The sequence below is a fragment of the Oryzias latipes genome, chromosome 1 (assembly GCF_053564925.1).
Source record: "Oryzias latipes strain Hd-rR chromosome 1, Olatipes_Hd-rR_3.1".
NCBI lineage: Eukaryota > Metazoa > Chordata > Actinopteri > Beloniformes > Adrianichthyidae > Oryzias > Oryzias latipes.
This window is the reverse complement of record NC_136237.1, coordinates 9,694,331-9,713,732: the sequence shown is the minus strand read 5'-3', so window position 1 is coordinate 9,713,732 and position 19,402 is coordinate 9,694,331. Positions and strand designations below refer to the sequence as shown.

The following is a 19,402-nucleotide window of genomic DNA, read 5'->3' as shown; positions in this document are numbered from 1 at the left end:
GTTTGTGGTGGGCATTTACTCTGGGGCTATTTTTTTAGTTGGCAGTTTTATACACTTGCAGAATGAATGAGCACATCCTGAAATTCAACCGAACCGTTTCCACACAGAAGGTCAAAGTTAAACACCTTCGGTTCAGCATTTACTAAATAGGTTTATTTTCTAAAAGACCAAAGAGGGAAATCCTGTTATGGATTGAGTGAAAGGAAACACTGCTGTTGAATTGAAAGAAACATACAGATACGTTTATTTAGACCAAAAATGAAAGCTTTCATTCTAAATGTCAATGTAAAAGTGGAATTTGTTCAAGCTTTATTTTATGTCATCTTATTGTTGATGGAAATGTTTACAACCTTTAAGAGATTTGTCCTTTTAGTATGTTGGAAGTTTTCGATCTGTTATTTTCCAGCTGCTGGTTCATGAATGCCCCACCCGCTGAAAAAAATTAAATGTTAAATTTAAAAGAAGTATAAATATTAGGTTCATTCAACAATTGGGAGACATTTGGGCTTCAAAATTCTTGAAAAATAAACTTTCACTTTCTGACGTTCTGCTACATATTTATCAACAATAAGTAATAAACTATTAAAAGCTTGAGCAGCTCAGTCAACAAATCAATAAAGTCATTTTTATTACATGATTTATTTGGTGTTTACAACACTCAGTGCAACGTCGGAACCAGCAACCAGAAAAAAGTTGTTGATTTCTGAAATGAAATTCCTTTTCCATTAAGTTCATCAAATAACATTCTGTCTGAATAACCATTTAATGTCACGTATGACTTGATTTAAATTCATTTTATCAACTCTCAAAATCTTTCTCCACCTGCTTTTCAAAACTGGCCCGTTTAAGTATTTATTGTACAATATTTATTCAAACACATTTTGCAAATATGATTGCATAAACTCTTTAAAGAAACACGGGTCCAACCCTTATAAGCAGAGAAATTAATATAGCATCTTTTTCAATTAAAATGATGTGGTGACAGGGTTGCATAAAGTATAATGGATTTAATATTTTTGATTATGGATCATCATTCAAAAGTGACAAATAAATGACCAAGACAACAAAATGAACAGCTTTTAATGAGGTCTGCTGCTCGTTTTTTCAAATAACGCTCAAGAAGTTGAAGAAATAACATCATTTTAATTTCATTTCTCTCTTTCTTTGAGTAAGTACTCTTGTCTCCTCTGTACTCTCTAAATCACATTTGGCTCGGTAGCGTCTCTGCTTTTCAGCAGCACTCTGGTGGGCCACACTAAAAAATCTGACTTAAATGAATGTCCCCTTTTATGAACTGTAACTCGTTGTTTGCATACAGTTTCATTTATTTTAAGTTAATCATCCTTTCAAGGTAGTTGCTGCAGCTAGAACCCATCTGGACTACTTTAACAAATTAAAGAATACCATTCAGTGTTTAAAATTCATAAATGTGTTTAAAAACGTACATAGATAATTTCAACTAAGGGTGGTATGTAAAATGCCCTCCAACTGTAGAATGACCCATTATCGTTGCAATTTCTGAAGTTAACTAAAACCTAATAAAAACGTGCCGGCATCTGTTCTTCATTTCATTTTTTCAGTGTTTTATTTTATTCTGAAATTTTCGGAAATGATTGTTGAGCTTCAACAGGAAGTGACGCATCACCTGAACTTTGAATGCACCAAACATTTCACTTGAACTTTGAACGCACCAAACATTTCAGAGTCGATGGCTGAAGACAGCAGGTATGGCTAGCTTTGGTTTCTTCTTTTTTGTTTCACAGATTGCAGTATATCTGGGCCCGCGCGTTGTTTGCGTGACGGAAGCGTGACACATACGTGATACTAAATGCTAGACTCTTGCTTCTTCTTCAAGCGCGCGCGGAACCGGATTCTCTGACAGCTCCACCCACGTGGATGTGAAGGTAAATAAGACGTGAAGGTAAATAGCTTTTTTTCTTAAACTTTATTGAACATAAACACAATTACCAAAAACGATTATACGTGCAATGGAAACACAGCAATAACAATAATAACATTTTAATATAAAAGAATTCAGCTAGGGACATGTGAATAAGAAATTATAAGTCAACAAATGTTAATAGAAAAAAAATTTAGTAAAAATGAAACGAAAAAAAAAATACTGTATGGTGTCTGTGAGGGTATATTGATATTTTTGAGGGGGTTGTAATGTAAAGTCGATGAAATTCAATTATTATAATAAAGCCAAAAAATTTGGAGTAATCGTTCTCACTTTGCATTTCTGTAAATAAGCATTTATAATATATAATATATAATAATAAATAAATACACACACACACACACACATCTTAAAAAATAATAAAAATATATTAACAGTATCTGTTGAAAACTTATCAGACGATTAATTTTTAATTCATTATTTTTGAATCGCTGCAATGGCTTCTGGAGCTCATAAGAAAGTGCGCTATTCTATAAAAGGTGAACCAAGATTCAGGGGAATTATTGCCAAAATGATCATTATCTGAAAAATTAGCATTGCACATATTTTCTAGATAATATCACGTAAGAGTTTTTTATGTATTTGTTTGACTTTATTATGAATGCTATTTTTTTCAGGTACTCATCACTCTTTAATTCATTTAATATTTCTAAGACTACAGTCACATATGACAGAATGCCACCATAAACGTGATCTGATGGCTTTCAAAATACTATTGACTATTTTGTTACTGGAAAAGATTACAATTACAAAAACCTTTCATCATTAAATAGGTTACCATTTATATAGTTGATATCAGAAAAATAAATGAAACCTTTCTATCCAATTTGGCTTAAATATAGATTTGCTCTTCGTGGTTTTATCTTTGTTGTTCCAAATTACAGATTTATGTGGGAAAAAGTAACGCAACAACTTCCAAGCCAGTGAGGCTTGTTGGTAAAAGTTGGAGAGTTTTACAGGAAGCTTTTTGATATTGTAGTGAAGGTAAAGTGCTGCAAGTTGTGGATTTACCGTGGTAATGTGTGAACATGTGACACAGTAAACACTGTTTGTGTTGACTTTTCCCCCCCAGAACATTTATAACATCATTGTCTGTGTAAACTATAGTCAGCCTGCTGGGGGGTATTCCAGGAAGCATGTTTAAACTAGCCTGACTTTGAGCCTGAACTCTGGCTGAAATCCGCCTGAACTTGCTTACTCTGGGTATGTCGGTTCCAAAAGACCGGATATGAGTTGGCGTAATTACGCTCGACTTGGTAACCCTGGGTTAACGCACGGTACATAAAGACATTCTCAATAGATCGCTGATTTCTGGAGTCACCATGGAAACGCGTGGAGAGAAAAAAGAAAGCGCGACACTTGAGACGGAAGTGATACGGAGTCTGAGATTTTAATGACGGCGGTTAAAAATTATAAGTCCATCAAAAAAGTAACACGGCTGAAAAATAATTTAAATAATTTAGTTAAATTTATTCAAACTCAATAATTGTTAATACAACTCAAATTTACGTATTTATCTAACTAAATGTCACATTACTCCATTAATCTTTTTTCCATCTTAATTACTTATATTTCTTGAACTTTCATATGTCTAAGTTTGAGCCGGCAGATATGCTCATTTTTACAACAATAAAAAGAACGGAAAAAAAATGCACCGAGTGCAAAAACTCACTAAAGAATTTTCTGTCACTGTCATAACAATACTAAGCGGTAGGGGTGCTATATAAACTCATCATCCTATCCTTTACTCTCACTCATGGTGCAGAGACGTAAGCATAGTAGGACAAAATAGCTCTGCCAAACACGGTGAAACACAGTAAAACAGCTATACAACTAAACACATTTTGTAAAAAACCCACACTTAAACCCAAATCCGTTCAGACAGGCAAAGGGAATGATATCCCAGAATCCCTTGCGGTGCCGATCTAACAGCAGCATCAAAGTTACACCTACTTAATTGAATTAATTTGAACGAAAGGAAAATAACTGTCTGAAAACTACGTGTAATTTTTAACAAAAAAATTTCTAACAAAAAATATGATTTATCTTAACTGAAGCAAATAATTGAGTTAGATCAGAGTAAAAAAGTTTATCTTTCCAACATCCATATGTGGTCTTATCACCCTCTCATGGTGGAAAAAGTATTATTTGAGCTTCTTCATCCACTAAATCCTCTTCAAATGGACACACCATGCTGCTTCACCTCTCTGTAAACAAACTAAGCTTCAACCAAACCTGCTCCGGACCAGGTTATGTTCAGAGCATGAGTTGCCATGGTAACTTGACCTACCCTGAAACATACCTCCATTTCTGGAACCGAAAGCTGAGGTTATCAACTTTCTTAGCCTCAAACTTATCGTGGGAGCTAGCATAACCTGCTTTCTGGAATACCCCCCTGTTTTTCTGTTTTTCTATCACTCAGTTCGTTCTTAGCTGTCTGCTGCTTTCTCTCAGGAACTAACTAAGGGTAGCAGCAAAATAAACAAGTGAATGCGCCAGAAATAAACGGATGAATCATAAACCAATCAATTAGTCAAAACAACAACAACTATAGTTTCATTAGAAGCCTAGCCAACTCTTGAAATTACATTTAAACTCCTCAGTTAACTTTAAAGAAAGGCATCAGGCTCTGCTGTCACACGTCTGTCAGTCTCTGCACCACATCTTAACAACACTATGGTCCCTTTATTACACATGTGTCAAACTCAACGCCCGCGGGCCAAATGTGGCCCGCCATGTCATTTTATGTGGCTCGCGAGAGCATAAAAGTTAGAAAAAAGATGTTGGTGTGTATTTATTCATATCTAGGGGGAATTGGACTTGAAATATATCGGGCAACTATACATAAGGATTTAAACACTGTCCATATAACCTAACCTGTCAGACTCCTATGTATAAGGATTTATGCTAGAGTAACAAGCAAACATTTGTTTTCTATGCAACTGTAATTGTCACTTTAAAAACTTATAATAAATGAGTTATTTAACTTTAAGGAAAAGTTATGTTTATTTTTTATAACATTTAGTTACATGTATAAGTTTTATCTGGCCCTTTGAGGACAGCCACTGTGCTGATGTGGCCCTCTGTGAAAATGAGTTTTCACCCCTGCTTTATTATTTATAGAAATGCAATGTAGACCAAAAACTTTATTCAACCACTTGTTATTAAAAAATGATTTTAGTCTCTGCAGTTCCATACTGGAGACTGAACCTGTCATATACAGGGAAATAAGATTTGCTGATTACATGAGAAAGTCACGTTGGTTATTTTTGTTTTCAATTCTAAATTTCTGCCAAGTGGGACTAAATACTACCAAGGTCGTCCATAAGACTTTATCGCAGACATGAAACCAGAAACTGGATTTGGGTTTGTGTTTTTAATCTACACCTTTGGTTTTAGACTTTAACCCTTGTGCTATCTTAGATGACCCCACCCTTACATTGACGTGTTCTCCCTACCATGACAAAGGTGGATAAAGGTGGAAAGATTTCATGTAATCCATGGACACCAGTGAAGATCACAAATCATTGAAGAAAAAAGGTTCAGCGCACTGCCTAGTGGGTCTAAATGACCCAACTCCCAATGTTAAAGTGCCTAGGATAGCACAAGGGTTAAAGTCCTACTCCGATCGTCTATTGATCTGATGGAAAAGTGTTCCCAGTACATTCACAACGTTTTAAGTTTGAATGAAAAAATCTGTGTCGTTCTCTTTGACATAGTTTCTGTTGAGCAGCAGAAGTACATCAGAAATTCGCATCTAAGTTGTGGGCGGGACTATTGGTGCAAAAGTAAGCCTCAGTTTAGCAAGTGCCTGACTTGGAAAGGAGCAGAGCATTGAGACTTTGGCCCACCCATCAGAGTTTTTACGTCACAAACAAGCTTTTTCCAACAGTATTTTTTCATCTGCTCCTGATTCACAGCTATTTAAAGAAAGAAATACTCACAAACACAGTTTTAATCCTATGTTATTTTATATTTGTCCTCCATCATGAGAAAAAGGCTACAAGAACATTTTAAAAACAACAGCAGAACATCAATGAGTGGCTGAGGCTGAGCCCACACAACCAGTCACAGGTGGGATCTGTTGCCGCTGAATGCTCAGGTTAACTGTTAGAACCGACGACGAATGTGTTCAAAAAGTTGATCTTAAACATCGTAAAAGTGTGTTCATTTGTTTTATGGCTGAAGCCTCGTGGTGAAAGGACACCTCTGCTTTATCTTCAGGTCGCAGCTGTTTAGGTTGGCTTCAGTTGTCATCAAAATGGACCAAAGGGAAACAGTTTGGTGTCTGTTACATATTTGTGGAACTTCTTCAGTTTCTGGTTTTACTTTGCTGATTGTGCAGAAATTTCTCTGAACCTAACAGCTTTAGATCCTGCTAGTTTCTCATCTTAAAGTCAGTGTTTTACAGTGTACCACCAGCAGAGTGGCCTGTTGTAGTCATGAGTCTCTCCGGGAACACGTCTTGTTAGTGGCAGCTCCTTGATGAAGGGCGTTTCTTTGAACAGGAGTATTATGGCAGGAAGCTGAAAACAACCTCAGATCTGCAGAGCAATGCCTGCATGACTCCACCTCAGCCCAGCCCCGCCTTCATCCGCGAGGCTTTGAAGAAAGTTCACCCTGAAGTCGTCGCACGGTCAGTGCAGCACTTCCTGCCTTCTCACCTGCTCCTCGCACGGCTCGGACATTCAAGTTTCTGTGACCTCACAGGTACTACGGCTGCGGTCTGCTGGTGCCGGAGAGCTTGGAGGGCTGCTCCATCCTGGACCTGGGCAGCGGCAGTGGGAGGGACTGCTACATGCTGAGTCAGCTGGTGGGCCAGAAGGGTCATGTCACTGGCATTGACATGACTGAGGCCCAGGTACCTGCACCACAGAATATCTGTGACCTGTTGGCTGCATGAACAGCCAGCATTTTTGAAGATGCAAAGAGATGCTCCTTCGCAGTCATGAAGTGAAGAGACCTCCAGGTTCAGGTTTTTCCATCCATCCATCCATCCATCCATCCATCATCTGCTGCTTAAGCCTTAATTACAAAATCCCTTATTCCTGGAAACAGGTTGTCTGCAAGCGAAAAAGGGGCAGATCTTTAAGAAATAGCAACGTCGTAGAGGCTGCAGAAAATGTTCATGCATATTCTTTTCTGCTGACAGCAACAGGTAGTTACCAACACTTAGACAACATGCAATGCATATGCAAAAAGATTTTTTGAAAAGCACAAAAAACAGTTTTTGAAAGCAGATATTTAATATTTTAATTTGCTACTTAGAAAGTTGCTTATAACGTTTAGTTTGCAATGTGTCGGCACATATGTATCACTACATACAGCTCTGCTGAAGTAGCAAAAGCAGGCCACGTCCTCAAGGCTGGGTAGAGAGCAGTCTGTGATGTTTTGGGCTGATAGATAAACTGCTGAATCAGTGTCTTTAAAGCACTACAGCATAGAACAAATTGTAGTTCCTGTTATAATCACTAAATGACACAAATGCCAAAGTGTCTCATGGGCAGAAACTGCACATAGATTTGAAGATGTCTTTAAGCATCCCTGCATGATAAAAATGCAATCTCTCTGTTTCTTAGCCAACTGCTTGTAAGCCAAATGTTGGTCCCAGGTATGGGTTATGTGGCCATTACATTTGTGTAAACCACGGACTATTAGGGCGCCACAGGAAGTTTCTACCGCGCCACACACTGATTTTGGCATTCATTAAAAAAATTGACTTAAACAATGGGGCATAATGCTTATGAAAAGCTATTGATCCAGTATTGAATTCAAACACTTGAGTAAACCGAGTTCTAAAGGCCTGCAGGCAGAAATCGCTTATATTCCCAGGGTTGTTCCACAGACTGTGTCATCTACTCTTGAATTGTTACATTTTCTAATGCTTCCACTAGAGTCAAAACTTTTTACCCCTCGTCTGTCAGCAGAATAAGCTACATCAGGTGCAGCAGCCTGTGAGCTGGAATGGGAGAAAGTGGGAGCTGAGGTGTAGTCTGAAGAGGGGATTAAAGAATTATTCCTAGGCACAGGGTTAGAGGTTGCAACTACCATTCCTGGTGTTGGTGGGAAGAAGGGATCTTGAAGATTCATTGCAAGAGATGTTAGAGAGTTTGGAGGTGTTTGTTAGGCATTGGGCACTTTGAGATAATATTATTCCCATGCATGTTGTTGTATTTGCATCTGCCTGTTTCTTCTACTTTTTGCAGGCACTCTCATTAATTCATTAATTCAATTCAATTTTATTTGTATAGCCCAAATTCATAACAACAGTCGTCTCAATTGGCTTTGTACTGGTAATTGTAAGGTAAAAATACAATCAAAAAGGATCATAAATGCATAGAATTCAATAGGATAATACTAAAACTTTAACTAAACAGACTAAACTAACCTGGCATCCCTGTCCTTAGACCCTCCTTCGTTGTAAGGAAAAAATAAAAGGTGCCTAAAAGCATCTGAGCTCTAATGTACTCAAATCCATAGTGTTGCTCTAAGTTTTCGTTGTATTATCTCTCGTACCTCATGCGGTACTTTTTGTTCCTTTTCAGGAACATCTTTACACCTTTTTTCCCCCCATACGAACAAAGATTGTAATTACAATCAGCCACGCCCACAAAGCGCATCCACTGTGTCAGGCTAGAAACGGCAGAGACGGGGTCCTAAAACTCTCAAACTTAAACCTCTTCAGCATTTGGCTGCACTGAGAACTTTTGCCCATGAAAGTTGTGAAATGGAGAAGTCTCACCTGAAAGTGACTGACTGCTGACCATGAAAACTAAGTTTGTAAAGGGACTGCATGACATTTTTACTCTCTTATAATAGTTTGAAATCATTTCAAATTTCTATTTGGAAAAAACCTGATTCATGATTTCTTCTTGTGGTGAAATCGTTCTGCACTTTCCTGACTGTTTCTGCAGTTGCTCGGGGTTAGTCACAGCAGATGCTGCTGGTCATCAGTGACCACATTTACATGCACATGTTCCGGATAAAGAGCCAAAGATTTTAGAAGAAACACTTGACAGTACGTGCAAAGCACGTTGGTGAGGGCTTGTTTTACAGGACCAGAGTCACTAAGTGAAAACTTTTTAACATATCATTCTTGAGTCAGATGTCTAGTCACAGCTTGACTGAAACCACAGAGAAAGGTTCAGAAGAAACTAGCTGTGAAGGGGAACTTGGATGAAATTTGTCTCCTAAAACCTGGATGAAGTTAAAGTGAACCAAGGATCAGACCACAGTTTCTCCACAATAAGACTCAAGAAACTGTCATTTCTAACTGATTTCTGCTGAAAATGTATCACCGTTTCTTCCCAGCTAGATGTGGCCAGAAAATACTTGGATTATCACATGACCGAGTTTGGCTTCCAGAAGCCAAATGTCAGTTTTGTGCAGGGATACATCGAGGCTTTGACTGAGGCGGGCCTCCAGAAGAACTCCTTTGATGTCATCATGTAAGATCTCCTACCATCCCCTGCTGTCTCTACCCAACAGGTCAGGTCTTTTGAACCCTTCACTTTGTTTTTTGTAGCTCCAACTGCGTGATCAATCTCTCTCCAGACAAGAGGCGCGTACTGTCTGAAGCTTACGCCGTGCTCAAGGTTCAGGCTGTCGGAAAACCAGCACTCATGAAGAGCTCTGTGCAGAATACCCGTCTTTATCACAAACGCTGTTCTTTCTGCTCATCAGGATGGGGGAGAGCTTTACTTCAGTGACATCTACTCCAGTGGAAGACTGCCAGAGCAAATCAGAAACCATAAAGTGTTGTGGGGTAAGTTGGAACAAAATCCTCCTGACACAAAATCAGAGGTGGCAAGAAAGACAGAATGATGTGTCAGTGTCAGTAGATGATGCTCATCTACATGGTGATCCAAGATGTTGGCTCAAGGGAATTTCAGTCTCTGCCATTAAATATGTATAAAGGGCTGGTCTGAGTGACCCCTTCCTCCTGGCTGTCTAAAATGGAAGTGCTCATTGGCTCCAAAAACCCAAATTCCCAAAAACTTCTAGATAAATATACAGCTATTTCTCAGTCATTCTATTTGTCAGAATAACCATTGTTGCTCTGATTTTTTTTCCAGCATGTTTTTTATTTTTTAAAATCTTTTTTTATGATATTTTTCTGTAGTTTAGGGTGTTCTAGTTATAAACCGACCAATCAGATGCCTCAATAAAAGTATGCGGTGGCTCCTTGCATGTGGACAATTTAAAATGTTCGAGCCATTCTGCCAAGCCCACTTTCAGCCCAATTTCTGTTGCTTATGAACTGCTTTTGATAGTTCATGTAGGTCATGGTTTTTAAGTTATTTCTGTGTAATTCTGAAATCTTTACAAAAACTTTCCAAGCTGTTCATTGGACTCTACCACCTGAAACTGGGAGAAAATAGAGGTGTTGTAAAACATCTATTCAGTAGTGTATTAATACCTGCCAAGCAACATGAAAATGTATATTCCTTTTTGCTCACATTTATGTCTGCATGTGTCCGGAAGTTTCTGAAATATTTCCTCTGGTTGGTGTTCTTCATGTTGGACGTGGTTTAGGAGCCTGCAGACTGCGTATGCACCCAGCTGTTTCTCTGTCAGAAGTGTGACACGTTGGTCTTGCTTGGTCTGTCAGGTGAGTGCCTTGGTGGGGCGCTCTGGTGGAAGGATCTCCTGCAGATGGCTGAAGCGACAGGCTTTAGTTTCCCGCGGCTGGTGACAGCCACCCCCGTCACGGTGGGCAACAAGGAGCTGCTGGACATCCTGGGTTTGAAATCCCTTTCTTCACTATTTATGCTGAAAACTGCTGATTTGTATTCATCAAATGTCAGTTTTCCATTGAGGATCTTCATGAATCCCATACCACTACAACTCCTTTGGCATCCAAGCAGCGTTGCCAGATTTGATGGAATACCCCCTAATTGGGCTTTTTTATAGAACTTTGACACAGTTGATTACATTTAACCAATTAAAAAAAGAACATTTTATGATTTTGAAAATATGTGCTTTTGGTGAAAAAAAATCGTAATGGGTGGAAATTCAGCAGAAATTTAAAAAATCGGAAAAGTTTCACAGTCTACTGCTTTTTATGCGACGTGCGCATTTGGCATGTGATGTGCCTTCAATAACGCTGTCACAATGTAGTGTGACCAGAGAAGCCTAGAAGGTCCAGGAACAGAGTTCTTTATTTTATTTGACAGGAAACCCAAAATGTCTGCACAGTTGCTTTTAATCTCCTTAGCCTCCCCTTCACACTGAGCTCCTTTGTCTTTAAGGGGCTCCAGTTAATTGGCTAGCCTTTCCCATGAAGGAAGCCACTTTAACCAAACAATACAAAAAAGACAGCAAAAGATACAAGGCTCTCGAAACTATACATTTAAAGTCTAGTAAGTTTAAAGTCTAGTACGTGTTCTGTATTCTCAGGTTGACATTCTGTCTATCCTGCTCTCTGATTGGCTGATTCTCCTGGAGCATCTTTATTTATCTTTATCTTTATTTTTGAATGCATTCCCTTGTGTTGTCCTAAAAAAAACGCTGCGGACCGGTATAACGTCATACAAATTTTTCAAGGACCAGTCTTTAAGATGTGGCGGATAACTCGTCGTAGAAGGAGGACCAGAGACATAACAACACAAACTCTAAGCTTTTATTATGACACGCATCAAATCAAATCAAACTTTATTTATAAAGCACTTTTCATATAAAAATATAAAACAAAGTGCTTTACATTAAAACACAACAAAGTATAAAAACAAGCATTGACGATCTAAAAATAAATAAATAAAAATAAATAAATAAATAGGGCCCCCCTCCCCGTACCTAGCCCCCCACTCCTTTCACACATCCCACCCCCTAACTGATGGCAAACGACAATGAGACGTAGGCTGAGCACAAAAACAGGATGCTGGAAACGCTAATAATTGGAACTTCCCCCTCCGTGAACAGTCGCATAGACAGCCAAATGCAGCATCACAGGCGGGGACCGCTCCACCACAGCTAAGCGGTGATGCAGATCCCCATCTAGAGCCGCAGTGGCTGAACAGCAGCCGACCCAGAGGGAGAGGTTCCAGCTGAGGAAGCACTGGAAATACAAATAAATAAAAATGAGAATAAAAAAGTAAACATATTGATAAAAACAATAAAACATTAAAATAAGGTTAATTAAAATAACGCGTTAAAAATCAGGTTCAAGTTCATAAAACAAGATAAAATGGCTGAATAAATAAATAAAATAAAAATAAAAAGTACATATAAATAAATAACTGAATAAATAAATAAAAGCAGTAAAGCATTAGCTAAAAGCCAGGTAAAAAAGATAGGTCTTGAGCCTTTTCTTAAAAGCATTAACGCTCTCTGCGGCTCTCAGGTCCTCTGGCAGACTGTTCCATAAACGGGGACCATAGTGCTGAAATGCAGCCTCTCCATAGGTTTTAGTTTTTACAGCTGGAATGGTCAACAGACCAGTGCCAGAGGATCTCAGGGTCCGTGAGGGTTCATACTTTACTAAAAGATCTGATAGATAAGAAGGCGCAAGACCGTTAAGACATTTAAAAACGAGTAAGAGTATTTTAAAATCAATCCTAAAGCATATGGGGAGCCAATGCAGGGATTTTAAAATTGGGGTGATGTGAGCTCGCCTCCTGGTCTTTGTAAGAACTCGTGCAGCAGAGTTCTGGAGAAGCTGAAGGTTCTTAATGTTGGTTTTTGGAAGACCGGCAAGCAGGGTGTTACAATAATCAACTTTACTCATGATAAAAGCATGCATTAGCATCTCCATATTCGCAAGAGAGAGTAGTGGGCGGACCCTAGCCAGATTTTTGAGATGATAAAAACCAGTCTTAACCACCTGTTTTATATGTGGGATAAAAGTTAGCTTAGAGTCAAAAATAACACACAGGTTTCTGATTGTTTCTGAATGACCTATAGAAAGTTCCTGTAGCTTCAGAAACTGTTTCTCTCTCTTGGCTTCAGGACCAATAACTAAAATTTCCGTTTTGTCCTGGTTGAGCTGCAGAAAATTATTTGCCATCCATAATTTCACATCTAAAATACAGTTAAAAAAAGTGCTTCTATTGGTCTTGTGTCATCAGGAGACATAGCTATGTACAGCTGGGTATCATCAGCATAGCTATGAAAACTGATGTTGTGGCTTCTGATGACATTCCCCAGAGGAAGCATGTAAATGTTAAAAAGCAAGGGGCCAAGGATGGAACCTTGAGGCACTCCACAATTAATTCCATGGACCCCAGAAAAGTGTGTGTCCATGCTTACCATAAAGTATCTCTCCATGAGATACGATTCGAACCACTTGAGAACAGTCTCTGAAAGGCCAAGACTTTTAAGTCTGTTTACAAGGATCAGGTGATCAACAGTATCAAAAGCTGCGCTTAGATCTAGTAGAACTAGTACTGAGATCTGACCTGAATCCAAGGCACATCTGACATCATTAACGATTTTTAACAAGGCTGTCTCTGTGCTGTGGTTCGTTCTAAAACCAGACTGGTTTATCTCAAAAATGTTGTTTTGAGAGAGAAACTCATTCAGCTGAATAAAAACAAGTTTTTCTAAAACCTTACTTAAAAATGGCAAGTTGGACACAGGTCTGTAGTTATTAAAAACTGAAGGGTCTAAAGTAGTTTTCGTGAGTAACGGTTTCACCACTGCCGTTTTAAAGGCAGCAGGAAAAATACCCGTCTGTAGAGAACCCTCAAACAGGAAGGGAAGTCCTTCGGCATCATTTTGTACTCTGGGCACCAGGAACAAGAGGGAGGGAATGAAATAAAAAAAGCAATAAACAAATATATACCTGTGGTGTATCTTGTTCTTGTATTATGTTATGTCTAAAAGTGATGAATTTTGACACAGTTGACAAGTAGACAACACTACTGTGTCACAAACGCGTTGAACACCGGTCTTTTAACACTCTCTTAGAATATGGTGTTCACACTGGACTGTCGCATCCCGATACTAACCCATGTACTCAGTTAGAATAGGCTTAAGGCCCGTTCACACCGGGACGAATTTCGCCGGCGATTTTCGCCGACGTTTAACGCCGCGTGACTAAACAAAGGGCACCAATGAGAGTGTGCACACCGACGCGAAAAAACGCCACGCGTCAAAGCGTCAAAAAAAAAAAAAACGCCTCGGGTTCGTTTTTTTTTTTCTACGCGTCGCGTTGAAATCTATTCGACCAATGAGAATGGCACTTTTGCACACGTGTCTGGAGCTTCTGAAGTTACAGTAAAACACAACTTGGGGGCGCTCAAACACGAAACTGCCTTGCTGAGCACACATACCAGCGAAGAAGATAGACGCCAAGTAGCGTCTACACACAGCCGCGAAGCAATAATGACGGACATTCTAAAATATCCCCGAACCAAGCACCAGTTGGAGCTACTGGTGCTTGAAATATTCATGTTTTCTTTGTTTGATTCTGACAAGCGCGTAAATACTTGCTCTCTTCTTCTGAGTAAAAAGCGACTTTAAGAAGCGTAAAGTTGCGCAGCGCCACCTTGTGTACAGGAGTATTTCTGTTTACATTAAGCGCCATCTAATGTCAGGGAATGAAATTGCATGTTCGCTCGGCTCATCGTCAGCGAAAATCGCCTGGGTGTGAACACAAAAAACGTAGCGAAAAACGCTGGCGAATAACGCCTGGCGAATATTCGTCCCGGTGTGTACGGGCCTTTAGTGTGACATGTTGAAGCGGTGCAAATCTCATGAATCTTGCTCCAAGCTTTTTCTTTCACAGCTTTATTCCAATATGTGAAATATTTGGTGTCATATTATTTCAGCCGTTTGTTTGGTTCATCTTCCTCCAAACTGACTTTTGTTTTAGGATCCTGGAGAGGCTGGGGGTCAATGGTGAGGAACTAGTTTCCAGGACCGCCTCCTTTGATTCCAGAAGAGGCACACTGTACACACTCCTCATTCAAAGCTGTGATGATTGTTAGTCTGCAGAAAACCATCAGAAATCAAAGCCCCACCCTCCTGTGCTGGGAACCCCGAACAGGAAGGAATGTTCTCACGCAGCTGCTTTAGTTTCATCATTTGTTCTCATCGATTCACTTAAGTGTTTTGATCATCCAGGACGTTTCCTCAGACATCAATGCTGCTCACCAGCATCAGGTCTGATTCTCCTATCTGCTTCTGTCACACAGGTGATTTCAGATTTGTCTCTGCCACATACCGCCTGTTCAAGCTCCCCAGGGGTCAGTCCAAGGCCTGCCGGGTGATGTACAACGGAGGGATTCCAGGGTCAGAGACTGTCCTCCACTTTGACTGTTGCTACACCTTTAAGGTCTGTGTGTCAGTCCTGCAGAAACCAGGTTTTGTGTACGCAAATGTTTTAACATGGTGGTAATATCTGCAGGCCAATGAGCCAGTGGAGGTGGACCAGGAGCTGGCCAGCATCCTGAAACATTCCAGGTTTGCAGACGACTTCACTTTCCAGCCACCAGGGGGCTCCTGTGAGCCCCGCAGCGTCCCAGCTGAGGTCAGTGTTTCCCAGACAGTCTGAGGAATGAAGTATTCTGCTGTGCGCCTTTGTCACAGTGGAGATGAGTGTGTTTCCGATACCAGCTGGAAGAGCGTGACACACCCACGGCCGCACACGCGCTGCACGCTCTGTGCCTCACACACAGCAACACACACACTCGGAGGGTTGAGCAGCTGCTTGCAGACATAATCGGACTGGAGTCATGCTGGGAACCTTGAGCAGCAAGGAATGTTCTCTTCTCTTGCAGTGACATCTTATCAGCTCCTGGTGTCAGAAGTGCACAGGCACATGTACACATTTGTCAATATTGCTGGACTGTTTTACAAAGCTCTCGTACTCATAGATAACCACTTCTTTTAGCTTCTGCTGAAGCATTTATGCGTGGAAAGTACTTTAGAAGTGATTCATTACAGTCAGTTTACTATTTACCTTTGACACCCATCCGCCAACCACCATGCCCACCTCCTGAAGGAATCAAGGAGGAGAAAGTCTGCCTAACCCACACGGGTCTTAGCTGATAGGACCACCTTTATTCGTTCCTGTAAAACTGCAGCTACAAGTACTGAAAACAATCCTGCGCTGTCAAGCATGGTGGGCGGTGCTTTGATTTCTGATGGCACTCAACTTTGCTGCACAAAGCCAGATAACATCTCTGCTCTCAGCTCCTAACGCTGAATTATTGATGCAGGCGAACGCCGCGGATCCCTTCGAGCTGGCCCTCAAGTCCGGCGAGCAGGGCCTCGTCTCGGCCACAGGAGGGGGGTGCTGCAGCACTCGACCTGCTGACTGCTGCAAGTGATGCTGGGAAGACCACGGGAAGGCCAATGCTGCACCGCTCCGTCAGCATACAGGACCTTTTCAGAAGCGGTGTCCTGCCTGTGACTTTCTGTTTCCTTTTTTTTGTGCTCCAGTCTATAAATCTGTAAGGAGAAAGGAAGAAACTGGTTTATTTTTAGTTCTAATCTTTCAAAATGAGAAATAATTTTAAATGGAAACCCAAAGAATGAGTTAAAACATTAATAAGCAGTATAGAAAGGTTAATGATCACATGTTCATTCAGAAATGTCCTTAAAGACAATAATGTATGCCAGTTCATTAAAGCTCTTATTGTCACATCAAAACTTGTCTTTTTGACCTTTTTTCATTTAAGTTTTGCACACAAATCATCTTTATAGAGTTCTAATGTTCTGCGTCGTGAGTCTGTAGCTATAAAAATATTCAAACATTGAATGTTTTGGTTTTATTCCATCTATCAACCAGCGGAGGGTAAAAAGTTTTTTGTCAGAGGTTGGAAAAGTTTGCATCTAATCAGGACTTTCACCCCCCACCCCTACCCCCTGTCCAGCAGCCAAACAAATGTTTGACTCTATGATCAACGGACACAAATGTAGATTTAAAGAATGCAGACTTGAGAGTAAATATTTAGGGAATCCCTGAAGTTTAAAGGATGATGTTCCTGAAAAGAAACTGCCTCGCATCTTTTTGCCCGGTCAAATCTGCTCATTTGCTGTGAGGAAACAGTTGTGGCTTTTTGGAGGACCGTTTGCGCGCAGCTCTGTCACTCCACGCGGTCACGGAGCGTGAAAGTGTCTGTCATCCCCTCACTCAGCCAGGCTTCTTCACATGAGGTGCACTTGTTTGGGAATTTCATTCGCCGAGGAAGCTGCGCAGGCCCCGCCTCCTGGCCGTCTGCGCCCCCTGATTGGTCGCCGCCGTCGCCTGTCTCGGGGACATCAGGCGAGGCGTGAGTGGCCCCAAAGTCTGAGCTCAGTGTCGGACACGTCGTGGGAACGAGCGTGTCCCGATGCACCAGTCCCGGCCGCCGTGCGCGGAGATGAAGGCGGACTCGGACGGACTCTGATCCACAGCGCCTCTCATTCAGGAGGTCGACTTCTACTGCTGATCGATATGGCAGATCCGTCATCCCAGGCAGAAACCGCCGCAAACATGGCGTCACTGAACCGGGTTCGAGCTCTGGCGATGATTCTCTTGACTGTCACGGGCTGCTGCGGCACCCCGACGAGCGGCGCGGAGGGCTCCGAGGAGACCGTCATAATCGGGCTGCGGCTGGAAGACACGGACGACATTTCCTTCATGGACAAGGGCTTCCTCCGGGTGAGCGAGCGCTCCCGCGTCCGCCTGCGGGTGTACGGGCAGAACATCAACAACGAGACCTGGTCCAAGATCGCCTTCACGGAGCACGAGCGCAGCCGCGCGGCGCGCGCCTACGACAGCTCCTCCTGGGATGAGCAGGACTCGGATGACTGGTCCGGCGCGCATCCCTGCGGGATCAGGACTTCGGATATCATCATCCTCCCCAACATCATCCTGAACCGAAAGACCTCCGGAATTTTGGAGATCGACGTGAAACCTCTGCGGAAGACCGAGAGGAGTAAAGCCTACTACCTTTGCATCGCCACCTCCGCGAGTGCCGCGGCGGGGACGCACGACCCGTGGACCGAGAACACCTGGATCTACCACGATGGGGAGGACACCAAAGTAATCGTGGTGGAGGAGAAGAAGTTCCTGTTGCCCTTCTGGCTCCAGGTCATCTTCATCTCCATGCTGCTGTGTCTGTCCGGCATGTTCAGCGGCTTGAACCTGGGCCTCATGGCTCTGGACCCCATGGAGCTCCAGATCGTCCAGAACTGCGGCACAGAGAGGGAGAAGAACTACGCCAAAAAGATCGAGCCGGTCCGGAGCCAGGGCAACTACCTTCTGTGCTCGCTCCTGCTGGGGAACGTGCTGGTGAACACCACGCTGACCATCCTGCTGGACGACATCGCCGGCTCCGGCCTCATCGCGGTGGTCATGTCCACCATCGGCATCGTCATTTTCGGGGAGATCGTGCCCCAGGCCATCTGCTCCAGACACGGCCTGGCTGTGGGTGCCAACACCATCTTCCTCACCAAGTTCTTCATGCTGCTCACCTTTCCCGCCTCCTACCCGGTGAGCAAGCTGCTGGACTACCTTCTCGGACAGGAGATCGGAACCGTGTACAACCGGGAGAAACTCCTGGAGATGCTGCGCGTCACGGACCCCTACAACGACTTGGTGAAGGAGGAGCTGAACATCATCCAGGGCGCGCTGGAGCTCAGGACTAAGACGGTGGAGGACGTGATGACCCCGCTGAGAGATTGCTTCATGATCCCCGGGGACACCACCCTGGACTTTAACACCATGTCCGAGATCATGAAGAGCGGCTACACGCGCATCCCCGTTTTCGAGGGCGAGAAGTCCAACATCGTGGACCTGCTCCTCGTCAAGGACCTGGCCTTTGTGGACCCGGACGATTGCACGCCGCTCAAAACCATCACCAAGTTTTACAGCCATCCTCTGCATTTTGTCTTTAACGACACCAAGCTGGACACCATGCTGGAGGAGTTCAAGAAAGGTGAGGCGAGTTTACTCCTCCGCTGTCAGCCTGCAGCTGGCGGAGGCACCTGTCACAGGTGACTCATACAGCAACCTGCGCACCATCCAGCGCACAGCTGGATATGCAGACGCAGCTGCTGCGTCTGCATATCCAGCTGTGCGCTCACCTGCAGACAAAACCTGCTTTGGAGGAATGTCTCTCAGTCGTTCCTGTACAGAGGGAGTGTAAAGGCTTATTTATTTATCCATCCTTCCCATCGCTGCGTCCTGTGTTAATGTTCTGCCTCTCTCCTTCTGTTTTCCACCCCCCACCCCACCTCACCCCACACACTTGTGGGAACGGTGCAGCAGTCCCGCTCACCTTATCAGGTGGGGGAATCTGGCTTGAGAAGCTGCTTTGGTCCACCTCTGCTGGAATGCAGTGGTGTGGACAATGAATACCAAACTGGAAGCGGACTCCCATCTGCACATTTCTCTAGGCCGCTAGAGAAACCACTATTTTGGACAATCTTTGGCCTTCTCTGAAGTAGGCACACCTGAACGCACACCTGTATGTGTGCAAACGCGGATGTGAGCGCCTGCTGCCTTTTGTG

The 19,402-nt window shown here is 42.4% G+C and overlaps 2 protein-coding genes across 5 annotated transcripts in view; both read left to right on the top strand.

The window, feature by feature from the left end:
• The first annotated feature begins 1,627 nt into the window (after positions 1-1,627).
• On the top strand, positions 1,628-16,555 carry as3mt (arsenite methyltransferase). Of its 3 annotated transcripts, none has more exons than XM_078949955.1 (11): positions 1,628-1,725; positions 1,856-1,904; positions 6,469-6,596; positions 6,671-6,821; positions 9,272-9,408; positions 9,486-9,555; positions 9,644-9,725; positions 10,572-10,703; positions 15,097-15,236; positions 15,309-15,431; positions 16,123-16,555. In XM_078949955.1, exons 1-11 carry the CDS (start codon positions 1,709-1,711, stop codon positions 16,231-16,233), a joined length of 1,140 nt encoding a protein of 379 aa, XP_078806081.1. In that variant the 5' UTR covers positions 1,628-1,708; the 3' UTR covers positions 16,234-16,555. The 3 variants fall into 3 exon arrangements, with proteins under 3 accessions (XP_078806081.1, XP_020561162.3, XP_078806082.1); XM_020705503.3 differs by having other exon boundaries at positions 1,671-1,725; positions 1,856-1,921; XM_078949956.1 differs by lacking the exons at positions 1,628-1,725; positions 1,856-1,904 and adding exons at positions 5,562-6,034; positions 6,185-6,239.
• A 634-nt stretch (positions 16,556-17,189) lies between these two features.
• cnnm2b (cyclin and CBS domain divalent metal cation transport mediator 2b) overlaps positions 17,190-19,402 on the top strand; it is a 61,082-nt gene continuing 58,869 nt past the window's right edge. For both annotated transcript variants that reach the window (XM_011479478.4, XM_004066239.5), the window contains exon 1: positions 17,190-18,828. In XM_011479478.4, the coding sequence (XP_011477780.4) occupies positions 17,343-18,828 (1,486 nt within the window). In that variant the 5' untranslated portion in view covers positions 17,190-17,342. The remainder of the gene's footprint in view (positions 18,829-19,402) is intronic.

What these genes read in the sequence shown, in the direction of transcription:
- as3mt (XM_078949955.1), top strand. An exon ending in CCACCCACGTGGATGTGAAG is followed by an intron (nt 1,905 to 6,468) that starts GTAAATAAGACG and finishes TTCTTTGAACAG; the next exon opens with GAGTATTATGGCAGGAAGCT. An exon ending in AAGCTTACGCCGTGCTCAAG is followed by an intron (nt 9,556 to 9,643) that starts GTTCAGGCTGTC and finishes TCTGCTCATCAG; the next exon opens with GATGGGGGAGAGCTTTACTT.